The 24252-nt window shown below is 40.2% G+C and overlaps 1 protein-coding gene across 1 annotated transcript in view; it reads left to right on the forward strand.

The window, feature by feature from the left end:
- DNAH11 (dynein axonemal heavy chain 11) overlaps positions 1 to 24252 on the forward strand; it is a 203131-nt gene that overhangs the window by 160800 nt on the left and 18079 nt on the right. Inside the window, exons 66-74 of the mRNA XM_087820874.1 lie at positions 7968 to 8172; positions 10030 to 10194; positions 11921 to 12061; positions 12370 to 12540; positions 15398 to 15520; positions 16677 to 16870; positions 18056 to 18204; positions 19051 to 19178; positions 23193 to 23420. Coding sequence (XP_087677000.1) covers positions 7968 to 8172; positions 10030 to 10194; positions 11921 to 12061; positions 12370 to 12540; positions 15398 to 15520; positions 16677 to 16870; positions 18056 to 18204; positions 19051 to 19178; positions 23193 to 23420 — 1504 coding nt within the window. The remainder of the gene's footprint in view (positions 1 to 7967; positions 8173 to 10029; positions 10195 to 11920; positions 12062 to 12369; positions 12541 to 15397; positions 15521 to 16676; positions 16871 to 18055; positions 18205 to 19050; positions 19179 to 23192; positions 23421 to 24252) is intronic.

Here is a 24252-nt window from a genome sequence, read left to right on the forward strand (position 1 = left end):
AAGATGAGTGGGTATCTGTCAGATAGACAAATGGGGGAAGAGAATCCTAGAACGAGGGAACTAATACCAAACATTAAAACACATGGAGCAGCCCAGCAGCTTTGGGGAACGCAAATAGCATCCAGATCAGTGAAGAGTCTTGTATTGGGGAAGCAAAGAGGGGAGTGTGGAAAGATAAGTGGACTGGAAGAGACAAGGCCAGAGATCTTCAGGGCCCAGAACATGGATATCCTTGGATGTCACTAAAGTGAAATACTTGTTATTAAGGTTCTGACTCTGTTCGGAAGACCTAAAATTTTTTGTCAGTGAAATACATATTCTCTAGCTTTAACTTGGACTTTTAATAACACAATTTAGTATAAGAAATTTGGTGACAATCAATCTCTCTCTTCCTCTTTGGGCATCCCCATATGACCTGTAGGTGGGCTCTTTCCTATAGGTTCACAATCCCTCCCCGCCCTCCCCACCCACCCCCAAACATGCTCAAGCGCTCCTTTTCTATCAGTAACACTAGGTGACAGCAGCAATGGTTTTAGACCAAAGGAACACACCTTCCTGGATAAATGTGGAATCGCATTTTTTCACTTGAGAATCATGAACGTAAGTCAGTGGGGAAGCTAGTGAAGATTCTTAAGCATGCTGGGAGTAACGTGATCAAGTTTATGCTTCTGCAAGGACATGCTTTGCTGGTGTGAAGCGTGGATTGTAGGGACATGGACCTAGAGCCAGAGTCTAATGAGCAAACAATTACAGTAATTCTGCAGAGGCACGATATGAGCCTAAACTAAGGCAGCGACTGTAGAGGTAGAGAAGAGAACAGATACACCAACGAATTCTCAAGGAGCTAATGCTGTCAGTTCACAGTCAGTAATTTCCAGGGTCCTGCCACATTGGGTAATGGTGTGGTTTATGGGGAGATGTGAGGCAGGAATAGGAGTAAGTGCAGGGAAAGAGATGATTTCACTAATTAGACACCCAAAGATGGAGGCGCTGCTTTAACACTCATTCTCAGAAAAAGAAGTCTTGAGAAGTCGTTTGACCTGTGAGCTTATGAAGGAGATTAAAGAAAGTTAACAGGAAAACGTTTATATGCCTTGTTGAAGAATGGAGATAGAACCCCTTCTGTAATGTTAAAACAGGAACAGAGAAATTTGGTTTTACCTTGATCTCATCCCAGACAAATCTATGTTTGTAAATTTTCTAATAGGTCTTCCTGTTGTGATCGCCAACAGTGAACATTTTACTTGATTTTTTTTCTATGTTTCCCTTTGTGTTGAAAAGACAAAATAGTAGTGGGAACCAGAAAAAGGGGGGGGACCACCTCCAGGGATTGAAAGCTGGCGTAGCCCTGGCTGGTGTGGCTCAGTGGTTGAGTGTCGCCCCATGCACCAGAAGATCGTGGGTTCGATTCCCAGTCAGGACAGGTGCCGGGGTTGCTGTCTCCATCCCCAGTGGGGAGCATGCAGGAGGCAGCCGATCGGTGTTTCTCACATCAGTCTTTCTCTCTCTCTCTCTTTCTTTGAAATTAATAAAAACAAAAACCTGTGTGTTCACCCAGAATGTCTTTATTGTATTACATTCCTCAAATGCAGGTAGACTATCTCTTTTATACTCTTGAGAGAAGCCACATCCCTCAGAAAGTTTCTGACTATTAATAGTGTTTTTGTTTATCTTAGTTCTGTTTGCTTGGGGGGGATTTTAAAAAACTAATATTAGTTTATTCTTCCTAATAATGAATGTCTGAGGAGATGCTTGTGATAGATACAGCATAGTCCAAAAGTTGAAGTTCATTAATAATTGGAATGTTGTGGAGTACGAAGTAATGAATACTAATTACTCCTTTCATGTCTGACAGCTCCCTGTGGACCAATACATCAGCCCAGACTTTAATTTGGTTCTAGTAATGGTTTCGTCAATAGCACATTAAATCTGTGTTTGAGAAGATATACAGTTGAACCTGACCCACATAGTAGATGCCACTGTCATAAAATGGCCACAGGCTGACAACAGCTGGGTAATTACAAATAATTAAATCCACCAAACTCCAGACAATCCTAATTTTAAGTAAAATATATCTTATCGTAGCAATCGACAGAAAACATATCTGGGAAGATTTATCAACATGTACTTTTTCCAAAGTGAATTTACTGGCTTACATATTAGAGAAGTTGCTGATCTGTGAAGCATCTTCATAAAATTATATCTCTGTAATCTTTCAGAGCCCCCAAACATTATTGGAGTAATTTTTTAACTTTAATTTTAGCTGGAGTAATCTTACTGCAAAATGTATTTTGACTGGAAAATGCATATATGTTTCTGAGCATATAAATATTTTTAAAGACATTTTATACTTTATTCTACATTTATTTTTACATAATTATTTTTTAGTAGTAGTCTTTCAGTGGTATTCCCTGGGAAGAAACTTTTATAATAGAAATATTAGCAATGTGACATAAACTTTTATTTTTATAGAAATAATAAAATGAAAGGGAGATAGTATTTTACAGATATTTATTTTATAATGACTAGGCTGCCTGAAAGTTGTGCTGAACTTAATATGAGGAAGCATCTTAGCAAGTTTCCAACTTATTAAATATTATGTTGCTGATTTTGAGTTGATGCCATACAACTGTATTATTATAGTTGATTATAGATCTATTCGAATGAGGTCTTAGGTGGGATTTAAGATAATCATGTTAAACTCAGTTCCACACTATAATAGAATGTGCTCTCTTGAGCTGGAAGATTATGGTTTCAAGTAAACTCTGTAGTTACATAATTCTCTCATGTCCCTGTGGGTAAGAGTACTTTTATTTTTAAGTTAATTCATGCCTTCATAAAACAGAATTCAGCATTCTAGGCTCTCCCAATTTCTAAATTCAAAATAAAGCTTAACTGCAGAAAAGACCTTCAATAACCTTTCTGTTCCTAAGTTCAATCAAGATTTTTTCTTTTAAGTGTAATACTCAGGGTCTATGGCTGGTGCATTCACACACAGTCATCTTGCTAATATTGTGTGTCTTTATCTAAAAGTAAATACCAAAGAGGGTCACAGATTCAGGACCTTAGATAGTTTTTTTCAAAAAAGCGATTTTCTTTCTTTTTTTTAAGGCAAATAAATATAAATGGAACCAGAATCTATTTTTTATGGTACATTAAAATATTTAAATATGGATGTACTGAAATATATATAATACATATGTTTTATATATTATTTATATATTTCAAAAGGGAAATCATCAGCTATGATTTTCTTTATTAGCTTCCTTTTTTTCCCTGCTCAGTGGTACCTGGACTCTTGCAACATTAACCTTTTTTTAAAACTCTTACTGAAGTTTGCTTTTATCTTAGAAGGATATGTTGGTTCTGTTAAACGTACGAAGCAGCAAGACAATGAACTCATTTCTATTCAGGACTTTTCTTTCCTTCCTTTCCTTGAAAGTCTTGCCAGCTGTGCAGCTTTCATCAGAAACCAGGTTGGACCAACTTGAACAGCCCCCCTGCCCAGGTTGCTAAGTAACACCCCCCTCCGCCTTGCTCTACGCTTGCTCCTTTCAGCTGGAGCCCTTGGAGCTCACAGGTCTCATCTAGAAGCTTTTAATTTTAACAGCAGGGCATGCAGTAAGGCTTTTAGGTGTCCATGGGAAAAGTTTTTTTTCTTTCTCCTAAGTGTTTATTTTTTCCAACTAGTGGGACTGTATTTATTTATTTATCTTAAGACCTACTTGCGATGTCTTTACTCCGACAAAACAACTCTGATGAGGCCTGGAGAATGGAATTCCTCATATTAGGAGAACTTGTTAGCTGTCTGAATTGTCCATCTTAGAGACGCTGTTTTAGGAAATTTCTCTCCAAGCAGACAGCATTGTGAGAAAGGATTTGCAAATCTCTTTTTTAAGAGTCCTACTGCAGCTCCTTCCTGGCAAAAGCTTCGATCTACCACAAGAGTAAGTCCTTAAATTGAAGATACTGTTCTTCCAAGCTCGGTTTTAGTTGGCAATAAAAAATGATGGTGTTTGTTCAGGTACTCAGAATATCTGATCACTAGAGAAATTTACTTAGGTATTTATGATCCAAGGCTGATGGCATTTTCAAAGTGGCTACCCTAAATCTTGAGAACAGTTCTGACAAAAACAAGAGATACTTTCTCAGTTTCCAGACATAAATCTTAGTAATAAGGACTCGAGGTGATCATCTCAACTTCAGATAATCATCTTGGTCGTACCGAAACAATACTGCCTCTCGCTACTCAGATGCTGGCTTTCAGGTAAATCAGAAAATTGGGAGGAATGTATCCCCATGTTTATCAGAGAAATGCTGTGGAACATTAGCCAGGAAATCATTTTCAAGTGTTATTAATGTAATTTGCAAATCAGTCCTTCACAATAATAGTGACCTTTCATTACTTGGAGAAATTAGGAATCTTTTCTTCCCAGGGCACCTTTGGCTGATTTAGAATAAACTTTCGAAAGAACTTTGAAATTCCCAATATACCTGATTTTTATACAAACTTGACATTTGGAAAACTGAATTTATAGTTAATCTGTAGATGATTGTCTTTATGGCACAGTAATTCATTCAGCTAAGAAGTGAACATTTTGGCACACTTAAATTATTATTTATTTTCCTGAAAGCCAGGAGATAGAAAACTTTTATGTAGATCGAGTGATTTATTTTTATAATTTTATAAATTAAGTAATTCATTTTATGAAAATATCTCCCAGAAGTTATAGCTCTTGGATTAGGGTTGGACACCTTGATAATCAGTGCTATTCTCCACCATCAACAAGGAGAGAATGCCTAACCAGAGATCAGCAGGGCATGTTCTCTGAGCTGTGTCTAAATTTTTCCCTCTAGTGGCCATTGGTTGTTATAAGTCAATCATATTATCTCGGTACCCTCTTGCGACTGACAGTCAGACAGGTGGACAGAGGTTGGGCTTACAAGCTCTCACCGTCAAACAGCAAACGAGCCTGCAATCTGATGCAGTGGAATGAACTTTATACTAGGAATCCAGAGACCCAGGTTCTGGTCCCCGCTCTGCCACTAAGCTATATGACCTTGGACAAGCCGTAAACACTCTGGGTTCATAAAAAGGAATCAGCTGAAGGCTCACTAGGGGTTCTTCTTGCTTTAAAATTTACAGCTCTGGTAGGTGAAACAGTGTTTTTGATTCACCCTGTGTCCTATCCAGTTAAGCCATGGTGTTTGTACTGGCAAAACACATTTCAGTCTGTGTTCATATAATTAGTCTCTCACTTCCAAGCCAGTAATTTTCAGCCAGTGAGAAGTGGGGGCAGGGGGATCTCTCTCTTGGAGGGATGTCCTGAAACCCTCTGAGGGCAACTCCACCCCAGATTCAGGGATTCCTGCCCCCTCTCCCCCCATCCGCGGATTCTCACTTGATACAGTGTCAGGGGCCACTGTGCGGCTCCTGGAGGGCAGGAGGCTGAAAATGGGTTAAGAACTACCCCTCTAAGAAAGTAGCCACACTTCTTAGTTTCACGCTGCCTTTCACATCTTGCTGTTGCTTCTCAATGAAGCTTAAGTTCAAGAGCTCATAGCTGCCTCCTTCGTCTAGAAGTCATGACCTCTGGGTTCCTGTCTTTCACAGCGATTGTTCGCTTTCCCCACCCCTCTGGTTAAACCCCTTGTTTCGATCCTTTAAATCATGAGAAAGCATCAGCTGTCCATTTACTTTTCCCAGATAGGAGATTAACCAAAAATTAACCTAGTGGCAATGATAAAACCCACCGAATCATTATGTAGTTCTTGCCTTTCATAGATCATAAACACCCCAGTTGAGGGTAATTTACTATCCCTGGGAAATCTAAGCCTATAAAATAATGTTTCAGAGCAAAATGTAAAACCAATGTTACAGGCAGACATTCTCATCTCTTCCATCAGCATAGCAGTTCCTCCAGTTAACTCTCTTCACAGAGAAAATCAGACCTGTCCCTCAAGCAGATAGATTTCTGGTTGTCAAACTGTGAATGCTTCCAGGTGTAGGTAGACGTGCAAGGGAGATTTAGAGCCCTGGCGTCACCTCTGAGCCATTTTATGCAGTGTTGCTTTAACTGAGATACTTGGTTAAGTACATATTTAACCAGTTAAAAGCTTTTTCGCCTGCAAAATTGTCAGAACCTCATGATCCCTGTTGGCCAATCTCATGGGTTTGTGTGTGTGTGTGTGTGTGTGTGTGTGTGTGTGTGTGTTTCCCTTAAAGCCTAGGGAGTTATGTGTAGTGGCTGACTAGAAAGATTGTAGCTTGGTGTTATTGGGAAATCCAGGGGAATTCGCTGCTATTGCTCCAAGAGGAGATTACGCTAATACCACTACCTGGTGTGACCCTCTAGAGTGGCAAGTGGCAAACAGCCTATCTTGATAAGGCCCGTGATTTACAAATGGTTGGCTGCTGCTGTTTATCTTTGATTTTTTTTTTTTTTTTTAATTTTAATTATAGTTGACATACAATATTGTTAGTTTTAGGTATACAACATAGTGATGGGACATTTCTATAACTTATGAAGAGCTAACAGTGGTTTTAAAGGGTTGTCAATAACAGAAGACTAAATGGCAGAGATTAACATTGTAACTATTTACAGAAAGAATTTTCAGAGGGAAGGGCAAAGAAACCTGCTAATGGTGCTGAGGCAACCAGGTTATTTGCAACAGGAAGCTATTACTACCTCTTGGTCTGAGGTGTTACTGGTCCTGTGAGCACAGCTGGGGAAGGGGGACCACCCTAATTGTGGAATAGGTCACAGCGGGACCCCACCTCCACCAGAGCACAGAACTGAGGCAGGTAAGATCTTCCTCGACCTCTCTCCGCCTGTACTGGGACCTCCTCAGAGCTGACATTGGCCAAGGCCTCCAGAACCCAGAGGGGAACGGAGCCCAAGTGATAAAGCTTTTTCAACTTAGACCCCAGCACCTGAGAAAGAAAAATCAAGCCGTCCCTCAGGAAAAGGCTGCATTCATTCAGAGTTTTGCTGGTAATTACAGCAACCACCTCCCCCTTGCTTAAGCAACACAGAGAGCAGGTTCCAGGACTGCAGGGGGTCATGGCAATGTTGGTGAAAATGCACCCGGGCTCCAAGGAAGGTGGGACCTGAAGTCCAGACAGCCCAGCGCATGCTCTCTGCACTGGTGCTCCATCTGAGTATTGGTTCATTATTTTTCCTTGGGAAACCAGGAATGTCTTTCTCTACTGCTTGGTTCACCGGAAGGGCAGAGGGACTTCAACACAAGCTTTTAGGCTCCAGTCCTAACTCTCCCTTCTCTCTATCCCAAACCCCAATCCCAGGAAAGGGTTCTGTGATTGGAACAGAGTGGATGAAGTGCCCACTCCTGATGCCCACGGCCAGGGGGACAGGCATACAAAGCAGGAGCCTGGTGGCAGAGAACCCGCCGGTGTGGGAGATGGAGCTAGCAGGAATGTGACCCATGCACCCCACACAGGAGGCTTCTTAAACTTTGTCCTTGAGACAGTGTCAAAAGTATTGGAAAGTAATTTTAAGTATATATGTATTTTTAATATATATAGATTTTCAATATATATACACACACCTGTACACAGACATATGCAAACACATATGTGCTCATTTTACCCTTAAAGAATAGCAATGTTTAATATAAGGTTAATCACAGAGAGTATAATAATAGAATCTAACATTTGTTGTTTTAGGTCCTTTATATGATCTATTGTATTTAATTGTTTCAGTGACCTATTGGGTAAGTACTGCTGTTACCACTATCTTGCATATGAGGAAACTTAAGCATATAGAGGTTTAGTGGATAATTCCTGTTCTTTCTTTACTTTAGGGAAACCTAGAGTAGTTGAAAAATCCTGAATCACCTGGTCTTATGGCCTAGATATGTTATCAGATTACAAAATTAGAATGACAGCTTAATATCAGTTCTGGTTCAGGGGAAGCTCCTGAATGTCTGTGTTATGTCCCCTTTAGGTATATCAGGATTGGAGATAAAGAATGTGAATTTAACAAGAACTTTCGTCTCCTCCTTCACACAAAACTGGCCAATCCTCACTATAAACCCGAATTGCAAGCTCAGACAACCCTCCTCAATTTCACAGTCACGGAAGATGGTCTGGAAGCCCAGCTGCTGGCAGAGGTGGTCAGTATTGAAAGGCCAGATTTGGAGAAACTTAAGGTAAAAAAATATGAACTCATCCACCGACACTTATTCAGCACCTGCTTTGTACAAATTATACTGCCAGACACACAAGTGTTAGGAGTACTGCCCTCCAGGATCTCACAATCTAATTGAGAAAAAGAGGCTATATGTGAACAGTTAACACAAATTCAGGGGTACAGAAAAGGAGGTAGGTAGGGTCGTGGCCAAGGTAGGAGATGGGCTGGCTCTAGGTCTAGTTTGATGCAAGTGACTGGAACAAGCAAAGAGGCATCAGAGTCTTGGGAAACAGAGGCATTTGTTTCTGCAGGCACATGCCTTTGAAGGTGGATGACCATAGCCCATTCAGCCAGGGCAAAAGAACAAAAAAGAGGAGTGATGGAGTAAGGTTGGGAAATTTAAGGGGCTTGTTGTTGTTGTGACTGATATTTAAAGGCAAATTCGTGGCATTGATTAAAGTGCATTGATTAAGAAAAGATACTGAAAATAATTCAATGCTGAATGCAGAAAACAAAGAGCATAAGATTATAATCATAAGAAGGCAGTGGTAGAGTTAAGTAATTACAACAGAGACTGTATGGCCTGAAAAGCCAAGAGTATTTATTCTCTGACCCTCTATGGGAAAAGCTGCCACTCCTGGTGTAAATCAGTGGTTTTTAAATGGTGGTTCCTGGAACAGCAGCACCAGCATCAGGTGGGAAATTCTTTAAATACAAACTCTCAGGCCACAGCCCAGATCCTGCTAAGTGAGATTGTTTTACCAGGCACTGCTATAATATTTGGCCTCCCCTTCACTCCTTTCCTGTTAATTAATAACTGGGTTAAATTACAAAGGTATCAGTAGGCTTCAGTTTCCTCTCATATCCTTGATTTTGTCTCCCTTGTGTCTTTGAGTTTCCCTAGAAGCTCCTTCTTAAATAGAGTCCATATTTTGCAGCTCAGTTGTAATGTGATGTTATTTTACTAGAGTCAGTAGATGTGGCGGTAAAGTATAATCCATGGGAAGTATTTTATAATCTTATTAAATCTCAAGGTTTTCTAGTAGGCCTAGTCATTCGTTTTACGTGAGAAAGAAAGTCCAGAGGAGGTCAAATTATCTAATCACCCTTTCTTTTAGATCAGATAAGGCTCCAGTAAAGTGATTTTCCTTGAGGGCAGGCTTTTTTGTTAAGAGAACAGAAAGCTCTTGACATATTTTAAATGGTTGCTTTCCTCTGGATATATTTTTAAATAGTTCCTTTTCCCTTCCCCTGCCCAAAGCAGGAGTAGATTTTGTTACTGATCTTCACTGTGAGAACCTGGGTCAACTCACAAAAGTACGGAGGGCTCCCTGACACTGGGTACCCAGGAGTTCTTAACACTCCAGCTTTGCCTCCAGAAATTAGCTGATTACTATGTAAATGTTCCCGATGAGCTGTGATTGTCTGTAATCACCCATCTCAGTAGTTGTCAGAGTGGCAATTTGTTCTAGGACCTCAGTTCTCTGATGGATGTAAGAAGAACTTTGATTAGATTGTTATTTATTTATTTATTTATTTATTTATTTATTTATTAGTGAGGATGGAAATGACGACTTCCAACTTTTTATATTAAAAGCATAAACCAGAAGTTTCTTCCTGTAGAACAGATTCTTCCTATAGGTTCATGATCTTAAATGATGATGATAAATATTCACACTTTGGACCCTGGAGTACAGCCAGATCTTAACATACCTTCTGAAACTTTTTTTAAAGAATTGTTAAAAATTATTATTGGTATGTTTTGATGTTAAGTGTGTTTGATTAATATGCTTCCATGAAATTGATGATTAAGGAAACTCTACTTAAAGACATGAATTTAACCACCATTTCTTCAACTTTTTTTGGTTTGTGTTAGTTGGTTTTGACAAAGCATCAAAATGACTTTAAGATAGAGCTGAAGTTTCTGGAGGATGACCTCCTTTTACGCCTCTCTGCTGCCGAGGGGAGCTTTCTAGATGACACCCAACTGGTAGAGAGACTGGAGACGACAAAGGCGACAGCTGCAGAAATAGAGCATAAGGTAGGAAAAGGCAAAGGACACCAAGAGGGCTTGTTTCAACGCTCTACCTGAACAGCACACATGGACAACAATAGAATCCTGTTTGGTAATTTCTCTAAGAGGACTGGTGTATTGTGGAATTCAGGTCATGTGATAAATTGCCCTAAAACATGGACTATGTGGGGCTCTGAATGGAGATAGAGACAGGGAACTTGTGCTCCTAATTCAACAGCGCTCCAGTCATTCAGATTAGACTCTCAGGCTGTTATTTGTTCTGTGTGACCAAATTTAAAAACACTGGGGCCTGCTGGCAAAGATGGTCTAAAATCTAAAAAGGTTCCTTTTAGCCTCTAGCTCTGGCAAACTGACCTCATCCAGTCTCACCACATGGTTCCTAGTCTGTTGCACATTTTAGAGAAATACTTAGAGCTAAAGTTTTGTTTCCAGGACTTCAGTGCTGGCAGACTGAGCAAGAGATGGTCTCCTGCTGTACTCAAGTGCATTACTCACACTGGGAAAATGACATTTCCCAAAAGCCAATAAAGTTTCTCATTGAGTAAATTTCCCCCTGAACATCCAACGTGCATCCCAATATGCTTTGTGCATGGTGTGCACTTTGGATTTTCACAAGTAACCATTAACCCTTAAAATTCCATTGTTTCAAAATAAGAGGAACCCTTATTTGCTTTCTGGAATATCATCATTACTAATTATCTATTAATTACCCAGCAGAGGCTGTGTTGCCACACATCCAATGTATTTGTCTTAGTTTAAGCAAGGAAATGGAATCCCCAATTACTCTTTTTTTTTTTTTTTTTTACTTAAAAGGAATTCTAGGTGGCTCCTGAGATGGTAAAGATTAGAGCAATTAAGTAAATTAGGTCTTAGCTTTCAAATTAACTTCTAATTGTCTCTTAAAATGCCTCTTCCTATCTTCTTAATATATTGCCATATTGGGACTTCCTTCTCTGCTCTACATTTTCTTTATTCCCTTTTATATACAAATATGATGGATCAAGTCTATTAAAAAGTTTTGGAAAATACTGCATCATATAAACCTATGTGACCAGTAGTAGTTCTAGATAAAAGTAGACATTTGAGCCTTGACTGAAAATGAATATGTTGGTTGATAGTGGGGGTTTTTAAAAATTATCTCTCTGAATGTACCCAGAGGCTAAATGGAAATATATGAGCATATGGATGCTGTGGTGCAAAGTCAAAATTAGACAGTCATGAGAGTCTTCACATGAAGGCTTTTTAGTAAGTATGGCTATTAGATGTATTATTGACCTTGGCTGCTTTTGTATACCTTGTTGACTAATAAAGTTATTGGCATTGAATTGACCCAGCAGACTTTTAAGAGCTATCCCTGGGAGGTGATATACCTGGGTTATTAACCCCTGAAAGAGAGAGGGGAAGCAGAAAGGTGACATTACTCGGAATAAAGCCTGTAGCACCAAAAACAAGCAGGTTTGTTTAATCTATAATCATAAAATGGCTAGAGTTACATCCCTTCTCACTGGAAACGCTTATGAAAAAATTATTTTAAATATTTTAATATTCATAATAAATATAAAATGTTTTAAATATGAATTTAATAATTTTGAACAGCTCAAGCACATAGATGCCATATGTTACCTATTTTTATACTAATAATTTCTCATTTCAGATACGTTCCTTCCATCACTTGGATAAGTATAGAGAATGTGAATAGTTAAGTTACTGATGTTGTCTGATCTCACCATAGGTGATTGAAGCTAAAGAAAATGAAAAGAAAATCAATGAGGCCCGAGAATGTTACAGACCAGTGGCCGCAAGAGCATCTCTTCTTTATTTCGTTATTAATGACCTCAGAAAAATCAACCCCATCTATCAGTTCTCTTTGAAGGTAATGCTGAACAGGCTAAAATAAAAAATAAAAAATAAATCCAACTGCAGGAGCTCAACTTGTTTCTGGATATTTAGAACATTTTAAAAATATTTTTATTGATTTTTAGAGAGAGAGGAAGGGTGATGAAGAGAGACAAACATCGATGGGCTGCCTTCTGCACGCCCCCGGGGATTGAGCCTGCAACCCAGGCATGAGCCCTGATTGGGAATCGAACTCATGACCTTTCAGTGTATGGTATATGGGGCAATGCTTAACCAACTGAGCCACACCAGCCAGGGCACTAACAGTCATTTTAAATTCCCCAGGCTTTCAACATGCTGTTCCACAGAGCAATCGAGCAGGCTGACAAGGTGGAAGACATGCAGGGGCGCATCTCGGTCCTCATGGAGAGCATAACCCACGCCACCTTCCTCTACACCAGCCAGGCCCTGTTTGAGAAGGACAAGCTCACCTTCCTGTCCCAGATGGCTTTTCAGGTGAGCAAATCAGAACCAAAGTTGCACATTTCTGTTTATTATGTACTTCATTTCTGCTGAAGGGAAGCATAGACACCTTTTTTTTGGAAGCCCTTGGTGACACGCGGAGAGTTTGAGTTTCCCAGAAGGAAGCTGGGCATATGACAACCTTCTAGGCATTGGTTTGGGGGGGGTAGGCACTTTAAGCAGTACATCAGCTGTCACCCTGAAGAACAGATTGATGAGACATTCTCCTCACCTTTCAGATTCTGTCCAGAACTTCCCAGGGACTACCAAGGGGATTCTCTGAGATCAGAATTGTGAATCCAGATGTGAGGGGTTCTAGGAGCCCTTTAGAAAAATGTAAAGGGTAAAAAGAGCTCCCAGTTTCACACTCCCACCTTCAGTGAGACCTACTACCCTTTAATTTTTTTTAAATATGTTTTTTGTTGATTTTTAGAGGAAGGGAAAGAGATAGAGAAAAACATCGATGAGAGAAACATCATTGATAAGCTATTTCCTGCCCCCTACTGGGGATCGAGCCTGAAACCTGGGCATGTGCCCTGACCGGGAATCGAACCAGTGATCTCTTGGTTCCTGGGTTTACACTTAACCACTGAGCCACATGGGCCGTGCCCCTTTACTCTTTTTGATAATGGACTTCTACAAAAGATTTTGTTTAAATAATGGTGACCATAATAAGAAAAAAAACATTGAGGACCACATTCCTAGATGAAATAAGCATGTTGCCCTTATATTAGTCTGTTTACTGTAGAACCTTTTCTGTCTATCTAAATCTTGATGAAAGATGTCTTCTCTGTGTCCTCTAAAATACCTCGCCCAAAGAAGGCATTTTATAAACACCTTCTGTTAATAACAATAAACTATACATATTTTTAGTATTTGTATATTCCTTTTGGTTGTATAGGAATATGTGCAAAAATTAAAAAAAATATATATAGGTGTAGGCATTTTATAATGTATGTGATAAACAGCAAAGCAAAACAAAATTGTTGTTTCATTTTCCCCCCCAGTTTTATTGAGATATAATTGACATATAACATTGTAGTAGTCCAAGATGTATAATGTAATGATTCAATTGTTGTGTATATTATGAAATGATTACCATAATAAATTTAGTTAACACCCATCACCTCACATAGTGACAATTGTTTTTGTGATGAGAATTTTTAAGATTTACTCTCTTAGCAACTTTCAAATATGCAGTACAGTATTGTTAACTACTTACCATGCTGTACAAAGCATCCTCAGCACTTACTTACATTATAATTGGAAGTTTATACCTTCTGACCACCTTCATTCATTTCTCCCACCTGGTAGCCACCAATGTGTTCTCTGCATCTATGAGTTCAGTCTTTTAGAATCCACCTATGGAGAGATCATGCAGTGTTTGTCTTTCTCTGACTTATTTCGCTTAGCATAATGCCCTCAAGGTCCATCCATGTTGTCACAAATGGCAGTATTTCTTTTTTTGTGGCTGAATGATATTCCATTCTATCTATGCACAGCATCTTCTTTATTCCCTCATCCATCAATGGACACTTCAGGTTGTTTCCCTGTCTTGCTATTGTAAATAATGCTGCAGTGAAGATGGGAGTGAAGATAGCTTTATGAGATAGTGATTTCATTTCCTTGAATATATATCCTGAAGTGGAATTGCTGAAGCATATGGTATTTCTATTTATAATTTTTTGAGGAACCACCATACTTTTCTCCATCGTGGTTGCACCAATTTATATTTCCACCAACAGTGCACAAGGGCTCCCTTCTCTCCATATCCTCACCAGCATTTGCCATCTCTTGTATTTTTGCCCACAGCCATCCTAACAGCTGTGAGATAGTATCTTACTGTGGTTTTGATTTGCATTTCCCTGATGATGAGCGATGTTGAGCACCTTTTATGTCCCTGTGAGCCGTTTATATATCCTCTTTGGAAATGTCTATTCCGTTTTTCTGCTATTCTTAACCAGATTGTGTGTTTTTGCTGAAATTTTTTGTTTATACACATTGCTAATGAACCATAATGGACCAGGAGTGATAACACAATGACATGCACACACAGGCATGCATCTCTCTGTAAAACTTCCCTTTAGGAGCTATATATAAGTTATAATCTATCTCAAATCCTGACAATCTGTGCTCATCAAAGCTTCATATGTATGTGGACAATTTCTTGTTTGTTAAAACAAATTAAATTAAGAATTAATTTTTCAAAATAAAATGTTTTCATGCATGTTACCACCCATAATGTATTATGAAAATATCTAGAATTTAAAAATAGTCTAAAACTCAAGCATTTTACCTTTTAACTTTGTGAGGTTTTTATGTGGAAATTAGGAATATTTCATTTGTGCCCCCCAAAATGTTCTATGGACTTCCTATCAGTTATGTGACCAGATGTCTAAAGTTTGTTCCAGTTCATGGTGTGATTCTCATGGTGTCTTACATGTGATTCCTGTAACAGGACTAATTTATAGTACTAGCTCTACCTTCTGGTTAGTAATTCAGTCCATTGTCATCACAAGCTTTCTCAACTTGTATAACAAATTTTAAGACAAGTTTGATCTAACAGCAGAAGACTAAATATGAAAGCATATTTTAGATATGTTGCTAATAGGCATAAAATTGGAATAAACCAGCCTTTGTAATTACTTGCTATTAGATTTCTGATCACACTTTTGAGACCATGGGTATAACTTATTCCTTATTTTGATTATAGAACAGATACATATCTGTGAGAATTTTCAGAAGACTTGGTTCTGCTATTTAATCATATCTATTAAGCAGTGACTGCTTCCTGTGTGGTGATTTTGATGCGTAAGCCAAATGACTCTTTTCAATTTTGTGTACTCTCAAGATTTTGTTGAGAAACAAAGAGCTAGACCCTGTTGAACTGGATTTCCTGCTTCGGTTCACAGTTGAACACACTCACCTGAGTCCTGTTGATTTCCTAACAACTCAGTCATGGAGTGCCATCAAGGTATGTTAGGAACACAGTTTTTCAATTTCTATCTTATTTCAAATCTCAGTTCTCTCAAATGGAGAAATGTAGTTTTAAAAATCCAAGTGCTATAGGCCATTTCAGTTGTAGAAATATGCTGGACAATGTAATGTTCTTTAATTGATCTTTATATTACTAAATTGACTAATTTTTTTGCTCTTTTTTAAATTTATTTTTTAATTATAGTTGGCACACAATATTGTATTTGTTTCAGGTGCACAACTAAATTAATTTCTTTTTGGAAGTAAAGGAACTTTTGACGTTTTTAATGGGCAGGAAATTTGTTAATGAATACATATAAACTTTAGGACCTTTGAAAAGAGGGAATATAAATGAATAGTTTTTGAATCTGCCTGAATCTAGTTTCTTTATGTTATTATTAAGTGCTTATTCTCAGGCTCTGGAATTTCTTGCAGATGCTCATCATATGCTAAGCTTTGCCCCACTCTTTTTTTTCTAAGAAGGAACCATTTCTATGCATTGAAAAGAACTATGTTATCCCTTATTTTTATAGTATATTTAGATTTTTATTTTTTTGAAATATAATTTTTTATTTAAATTTATTTAGAATTGTACTTTAGAATTATAAATTCAGTTGTGCATCCTTCAGGGCGTCGGCAGAAAACAAGTGGCACATTCAAAGGAGAGATTTAAAAATGTTTAACAAAGAATAGAGTCTGTTTTCATAGCATGGGAAGAAGAAAAAGGGAATCAACCAGGAATGGGGATGGAAAAGGGAAGGTAAAGGAGCAGTCCGTAAAATGACTGAGAAATGAAGTTATGGGAGAGAGCCAGCCTGCAGGAGCTGTGGCACTCGGTAGAGGAACATGCCCAACTGTGTCCCTCAGGGGCAGAGCTGGGGAAGAAATGCTCTGACCTCTGTCTTCCCCAGACCTCTAGTCTCTTGCCATTGCCTCCTGTTGGACAAACCCAACCAGGCCAGAGAACCAGGGAGCTTAGTCCAAGAGATTCTTGGAGACCACCCTCTTAGCAGGGCAGGAAAGGGAGCAGAGTAAATCTGGAGAGGAAATAAAGACCATCCCGCACAACTTGTTTATATAGGATTCAGTGCATTCACAAGTCTTTCTCATGCTTGAGACAAACTCTTCCTATCCGCTCCCCTATTGTATCACAGGCAGTAGCCCGTATGGAGGAATTTCGAGGCATAGACCGAGACGTGGAAGGATCTGCCAAGCAGTGGAGGAAGTGGGTAGAATCCGAGTGTCCAGAAAAAGAAAAGCTACCGCAAGAATGGAAGAAGAAAAGCTTAATACAGAAGCTGATCATTTTGAGAGCAGTGCGCCCGGACAGAATGACATATGCTCTCAGGTGGGGCAGCCAGCATCTTTGGAAATGCGCGTGAACCTGGAGGAAACTTACTCTTAGGGGCCAGGAGGATCTGCTGGAGGCATTTACGCTCCGTATCGATGAGAAGCCGTTCTGCTAGAATGTTGATATTGTACTCACTGCTGTTGTTAAAATTTGCTCAGTGTGATTCAGGACATCCTTCCCGAAAAGCTCAATTCTGAAATCTGCAGGGGAGACAGGGAAATAATGGAAATATTCTAGGAAGAGAGATGAATGCCAGCAGAGTTCAGAGGCTAGGAACATGCATTATCCGAGTGTTAATTTCCATCAGGTTTATTCTGTGGTGGCATTTTGGCTCCAGAGATTTTACATGTCAAATAAAAATGAATTCCTTTCATAGAGACACTCATAGTCCCACAACTTTGCAACCAGCACGATTAAAAAGCAGAAAGCCCTGACTATATCTTGGTTCAAGTGTCCCTTTTCTCTGACCCTTTTGGCTTCCAAATGGTAATAGATGCTGCTTAATTCAGGCAAGTCGTGTTCTAATTTGAATTCACCAACCAGAGGGCTCGCAACTTCCTTCTCCATCGGATCCTCTGTCTTTAGTAACATTGACGTGCCTCGTGTTTTTTTCCTTTGCTTTGTCTAGTTCAGCCGATTTTCCCTTTGCAGCCGCCTCTGACGAACCCTACTTTACAAGTTAATTCTGCTTAGTACTACTTACTTTCTGCTAAATCCGGTTCTGCTGAAAAATAATCCCTGCTTAATTGAGCTTCCCTGTGTTAGAAACACCCCAAAAAGCATTTGTATATTCATGAGAAGCCCAGCAGGCTGGAAAATTGCACTGTGGCAAATCTAATGAACTGTTAATAAGTAATGGGGGGGTCTGGCAAGGGATTTGTGGGATACAAAGCCAGAGGCAGGCAGCTGATGTTTCTAGGGGAGGTCTCAGAAGCCCCCCAAAATGGAATGTAGGCTTCAGATTTTCAGAGCTTCTAAAGAAGAGAAGGATCTCACTGACACCCCTGTGTAAATCTAGTTGGATTCATATTGTCACCCTAACCAAGCATCCCACGTGAAGAACATGGTTTGCTTTCTCCCTGTGCCTGTGGTTTAAGCTGATCCAAGTTGTGGTACTTTGCAAGGTCAAAAGCAAGCACTGATCATGCCTTTTGCACTGTTTCGTTTTGGGGTTTTTTGTAGGAATTTCGTGGAGGAAAAACTGGGTGCAAAGTATGTGGAGAGGACCAGATTGGACTTAGTTAAAGCGTTTGAAGAAAGCAGCCCAGCCACCCCGGTGTTCTTCATCCTGTCTCCAGGGGTAGATGCCCTCAAAGACCTCGAGATCCTTGGTGAGTAGCCAGAAGGCTCGGTGGCCCGCCCTCCTGCCTTCCCTCCAATGCCCACCCGCCCTTCCTTTCTGTTTACGGTTATCTTAGTTCCCTTTATTTTTTCCCAGTTGTTGGAGATTGAGTGTATGGAAAATGTTAGACTAATAACACTGTATGGTGTGAAGAAATGTTCAAAAGGCACATTCCTCTGGTTGGCATAATGCACGTTTCTTTTATACTGTTTCCCACCTTTTGACTATGTGAGGGCCAGAGGGCAATTTTCTCTATGCTCAGGTAATCTTGTGCCCCCTGTGACTAAATAACGGTCATTAGAGCAAGCCTATTCGATTGCGCGAGGCGCTGTCGCTTTACGCTTCGGATTGCTGTCCCCCGCGGCCTGCGCGGAGAAAACCAGGTTAGCAGAGCCGGGACCTGACTGGGCTCCATTCAAGTGCAGCCTCACAAGGTGAGGGGCTCCTGCATTTACCTAATGGGCCGATCCCTTCAAAAGAGCCATGTGATATCTACCACATGTTGCTCCTCTTTATGAGGGAAACGCTTTGCTACTCCTGCAAGAGTTTATAAAGCTCAGTAACAATGCTCACCATCTATCAAAATGTCAAAAGCTTCATTACCATAAACCCACAGCAACTGATTTTCCGCAGGCCTCGAATGCCTGCAAGGAGGCAGCTGCTCAGAGCGCCAAATGCTGCTTGTGGAAATGACACAGGTTTAGCTTGGTTTCTGCGGGGAAGTGACCCAGAAGGTAGCAGTGGTGACCACAGATGAACACTGGAGCACAAAATTCCAAACTCATCTCACCTCTCCCTGATTCATTTTCCTTTCATGTGTTGTATTGTCCCACAGGCAAAAGACTCGGGTTTACCATTGACTCAGGAAAATTCCACAACGTGTCTTTAGGACAAGGTCAGGAGACAGTGGCAGAAATGGCACTGGAAAAGGCTTCCCAAGGAGGACACTGGGTCATACTCCAAGTGAGTATCACATTCTCCTGGAAAACACTGGGTATGAACACCTGGAGCTGCCCAGCCCAACGGGAACGACCCTTCTACACAACTCATGGTGGCTTGGGGAGTCCGACTGCTTTTCCCAGCATTAGTGACACCTCCAAAGGTGACTAGGGGCTTTGCTGACAAGGATGGTTATCATCTTTTGAGAGATTTTCTAGGCATTGTGCGTTAAAATTAAAAATATCAGAGGGAGCCCTAGCATTCTCCTAATAGATATCTGGGACACTCCAACAGTGCCTGAGGACAAACAGGCTTGTGTAGATTGCCAACACCACTGTCGTAATTTTTCTCATTTCATCCTGCTTTAAAGTTTACATATTATTATCATCCTGGTCTGTGTGGCTTAGTGCTTAGAGCACTGTTCCATGCACCAAAGGGTCATGGGTTCAGTTCCCGATCAATGATCAAGGGCACTTACCTGGGTTGCAGGTTTGATCCCCACCCCAGTCGGGGCCTGTGCAGGAGACAACCAATCCATATGTCTCTCTCACATCCATGTTCCTTTCTCTCCCTCCCCCTCTACCCCTACCTTCCACTCTCTCAAAAAAGGCAATGGAAAAAATATCCTTGGGTGAAGATTAAAAAAAAATGTTTATGTATTATCTCAGACTGCCCTGCCCCTAACTAGTTGTGTAACATTCCCTTTGTAAGTTAAGAGGATTAGGAGAGACTTCCCCTTTACCCTGTTTCAGGTGAGCATTTTCTGGGTCTGTGAGTCTGCAACCCACTGTCCTCCAGGTGGCTCCCTTCGCTGGGGAGTCGAGCAAGAATCCAGTCACCAATGGAGCCTGCCCAGCTTTAGGGGCATCTAGGAGTCGTGGTGATTGATTCCTTCTCCGGGAAGACATACGAACTGTCTCTGCAGGTCTGGGCACGGCCCTTTCATTCCTAAACACTGATCCCAAAGGTTCTCATGTATTTAGAGCACTGAGACTCTTTACTAGGCAATTCTCAGGATACGTTATCTCAAATCATACGCCAAAGCCAAAAGGGTAGATGACGTCATCCCCATTATAAAGATGAGACAGGTGAGCCTCAGAGGGGTCTGGAAAGCCTCAAGTCCACGGAGTCGGAAAGTGCCAGAGCTGATACTTGAGTCCAGGTTTGTTTGGCATCAAGTGACATTTTTCCACCAGCCCATGCTGCCACCCTTATGAACTGAGATATGACATGGCCTCCTTAGTGTCTCCAGTATCCAGGGCTGATGCATTTTGCATTTCTGCTTGAAATAAAATGAGATTCAGGATGAGTTCAAGCAGAGCATAACTTCCTGGGAGAGCCCTGCCTACTGCTTAGATGAGACCTGAATAAGGTCACTTAGGATGCTAGGTCCCCTTCTGGGGTTCCCAGAGTCAGACAGGTAACAATGGAGGGCTTGTTTTTTTTCAGGACAGCAGTTACTCTGACAGTTGTGTAGATGCTGGGATCTTCCCACAAAAGAAAGAGTTCTTTGAGAGTTCTCAAGCATCCAGCTGGCTCAGACTGGGAAGAACCTAAGAGGGGTACAATCATCCTCAAGAGAACATAGCATTCTAAGTAAAATGTTTCTGTTGTTTTTAGATCTATGCGAAGCTACTGGTTCCCTCCAAAAAGGCAAATTTAACTTTCGCCATACAAAAAAATCTCATAAGATCTTATTTTGTGAAGCATCTGCTTCGGGATATGTATTCTAGACCTTTGATTTTTCATTCTTGCTGGTAAGCCCGTAACTGAGAATGTAGCTGGCTGTTCCTCTCCACGCATAGAATAACTGGAGAAGAGAGACTAGCCCAGGCTTTGGCTAGTCCCAGCTCCTGGAGGATTCTCTTTGATAGTTAAAAGAGAAGCAAGACTTTGAAGAAAGAGACCAACTGATAAATTATATCAGTGTAGGGATATGACATGTATGCATGCACATATTAATAAGTTCTTAACCAAACTCTACAATGATCAATTATGATCAGATAGAGCCCCTCCAGGGACATTCAGCCGGCATCTTATCAAAAGCCCACACTCTAGAGGAAACTGTTACAAAGGCGGCAGGCTGGCAGCTATCTTATCTCAGATCCACACCAGATGGTTTGTGAATTAACATAATGGGTTTTCAGAATCATTTATCATGGGCAAAAACTGGGTGGTTTTCAATATTTGTGGACTGGCTAAAAACGTTGCACAGGCCTTGCTGCCCTTGAACAAACAGGCTCAAGAATCTCAGCAGCCCCAAAGCCAGTGTCCTCGAGAATGGTTCCCAGGCTGCATCCCCAAGTGTGTCTGTGTTCACCTGTGGCTCACTTGGGGGTTTTCTGGCCCCTGACTCCAATGTCATGGCCTAGAATGTGTTTACATTTGTTTCAAGTAAGCTTTTCAAGTAAGGGATGTTGTGGTCCCTAAGATAGAGAATTGGGACATACGGGATGGGCAAAAGTAGGTTTACAGTAGTAATACAATAATAAATAATACAAGAACAAACTGTTTCTCGTACTCACAAGTGTAAACCTACCTTTGCCACCCTGTTTTTGAGTTGCAGAACAGGTTTTGTTTTTGGTTTTGGTCCTGCTTGCTTGTATGAGTGGCACTCTCATTAGGTGTGAGAAGCACTCTCATTATAATCTAGTAGCCAGCATGTAGGGGAGGAAACTTAGAGAGAATCCTCGCCTACTGTGTATGTTTGCCAAGGTTGCCATACCCAAATATCACAAATTGGGTGGCTTAATCAACAAAAAATTAATTCCTTATAGTTCTGGAGGCTAGAAGTTTGAGACTGAGGTGTCAGCAGGGTTGGTTTCTTCTGAGGTTTCTCTTCTTGGTCTGTAGATGGTTGTCTTCTCCCTGTGTCTTCACATGGTCTTCCCTCTGTGTGTGTTCCCATCTCCTCTTCTTATAAGGACACCAGTCACATTAAGGCTGACTCTAGTGACTGTTATTAGCCTCCTTTACCTCTTTAAAGGCCCTGTTCCAAAGACAGTCATATTCTGAGGCACTGAGGGTTAGCACTTCAACACATGAACTTGGGGGGCACAATTCAGCCTGTGACACCTCCCAATGTTCAATATTTAAGGAGAAAAAAGCCTAATAGCATGAACAACTAAGTCAGTGTAGGTCATTTTACAACAAGACTGTTTCAAAGGGAGATACCTGCATTTCTTTTCCTATATCTGTTTGCCTTCAGTCTTTGTATTTTCGTAGCTGTTATAATCATAAATGCTTTTCTTTGTTGGAAATGATGACATATCCCTGGAGATGATATTTCAATCACTATATCAAGGATGTCTCTAAAGCCAGGGAACATGTGAGGTATGGCCTTATACTTCTTTCCCAGTACCAACTACCACGCTGTACTCTGTGGCTGTTTAGTATTAGAGGAGCAAACTTGTGAATCATAAAACTGAAAATCAGAGATTGGCGATAGTGACATTTTTTTCCTTTCGTGATTTCTGACAGGTCTAGGGTTTAAGAAAAAATAATGTGGTAGGAATACATTGACTATCTTAACGAGGATTGATTACTTTCTTTTCCAGTCAGCCTTTTGTCCCTCACACCCTTCTGAGTCCTTACTCTAATGAGTGGGAGTTTGAGTAGAAGACATTTCCATCAGAAATAACAAAGTGGGTGATCGGGTACATTTCTGGGCTTTAGTTTTTATACTTGATTAAACTAACCCATGTAAGTCTCAGTAATTGAGTTTGAACTGTGTCTAAGAAGGGTATCATGCAACTCCATCTCAGAAGTGATGGAAGGAGATAAGTGTGTTGGAAGGAGATAAGTGTGTTGGAAGATTTCCGTTTATAAAGACAGACGACTCGAGGCTAATTGGAACACTTAAAGTGTTCATTATTTAATCCTATTTTGTTTTATTCTACTAACATGATAATACAGGAACATTTAAATCATGGTTCTCGGAGTTTTCCACACATCGATGTATAGAAAAAATGTTGTAGTCCTATAACTTAAGTAATATATTTGAGTTTCACAGGAATTATAAATCATACTATCTTTCAGAATGTCCATTTGGTAGCCAAGTGGCTGGGAACCTTGGAGAAACTCCTTGAAAGATTGAGCCAAGGAAGCCACAGAGATTACAGGGTTTTCATGAGTGCCGAGAGTGCACCTACGCCAAGTGAACATATCATCCCTCCAGGACTCCTGGAAAATTCCATTAAGATCACTAATGAACCCCCCACAGGAATGCTGGCCAATCTACATGCTGCTCTCTACAACTTTGATCAGGTAAGAAAGGAAAAGAAGCCTGGTTGGTCTGACACGAAGGTCAGGGTCTTCTCACAAGACCCATCATTTATTCATGTACTTATACAGAGAGATAAAGTGAATTCTTGATGTGTGTGTGTGCATGCATGCTTAACTTTTTCTCTAGTACCCAAACCAAGATAATGAAGGAATTATAATTAGCTACCTAAGAATATAGTTTTGGAGAATACAGTTAATTACTTAAATAATTGAGTATTTTGTAGCCTATATAAACACAATATACTGTGTAAACAGAAGGCACTCAAAAAATCTTGTTGAATCAATTACATATTTGTAGTATGTTTTTTTGTGAACTGTGGTGGTGGACATGTATTTTTTTTTAATTGTCCCTCAGTTTATAATTCCTGGCTATTTATGCCATTTTCAAGCTCTTCTCAAAGTATGAAAGAGCAGTTTGATATATTGAAATAGGATTTACCCAACTCCCTAAAACAATTGTCTTTATTTGTGAAAAGTGAGCATTTCGTGAACAAATATGCTTCAGCCCAGTTGTCCTTCAGCGTTTTTTTGGTAAGGACCCCTCTGATAATCTGGTAAAACTTTGGACACTCTCCCCAAGGGAAATGCACATTTAAAAAATGTGTTATATATACTCATAGGGATAAACAGATCCCCCAAAGACTATGCATGAGGTCCTTCTCTAGTTAAAAAAACACCAGTTCTAGTTTATTTGTAAACATACCAGTTCTTTTAGTTGCTATCTGGAAAGCCAATTTTATTAGCTGAAGGTTACATTTATTGGAAAGATTTTTAAGAACTTCTGGGGAATATTATTTCTTATCTAATGGAAAGG

The sequence above is a fragment of the Miniopterus natalensis genome, chromosome 10, assembly GCF_054644295.1.
Source record: "Miniopterus natalensis isolate mMinNat1 chromosome 10, mMinNat1.hap1, whole genome shotgun sequence".
Classification (NCBI taxonomy): Eukaryota; Metazoa; Chordata; class Mammalia; order Chiroptera; family Miniopteridae; genus Miniopterus; species Miniopterus natalensis.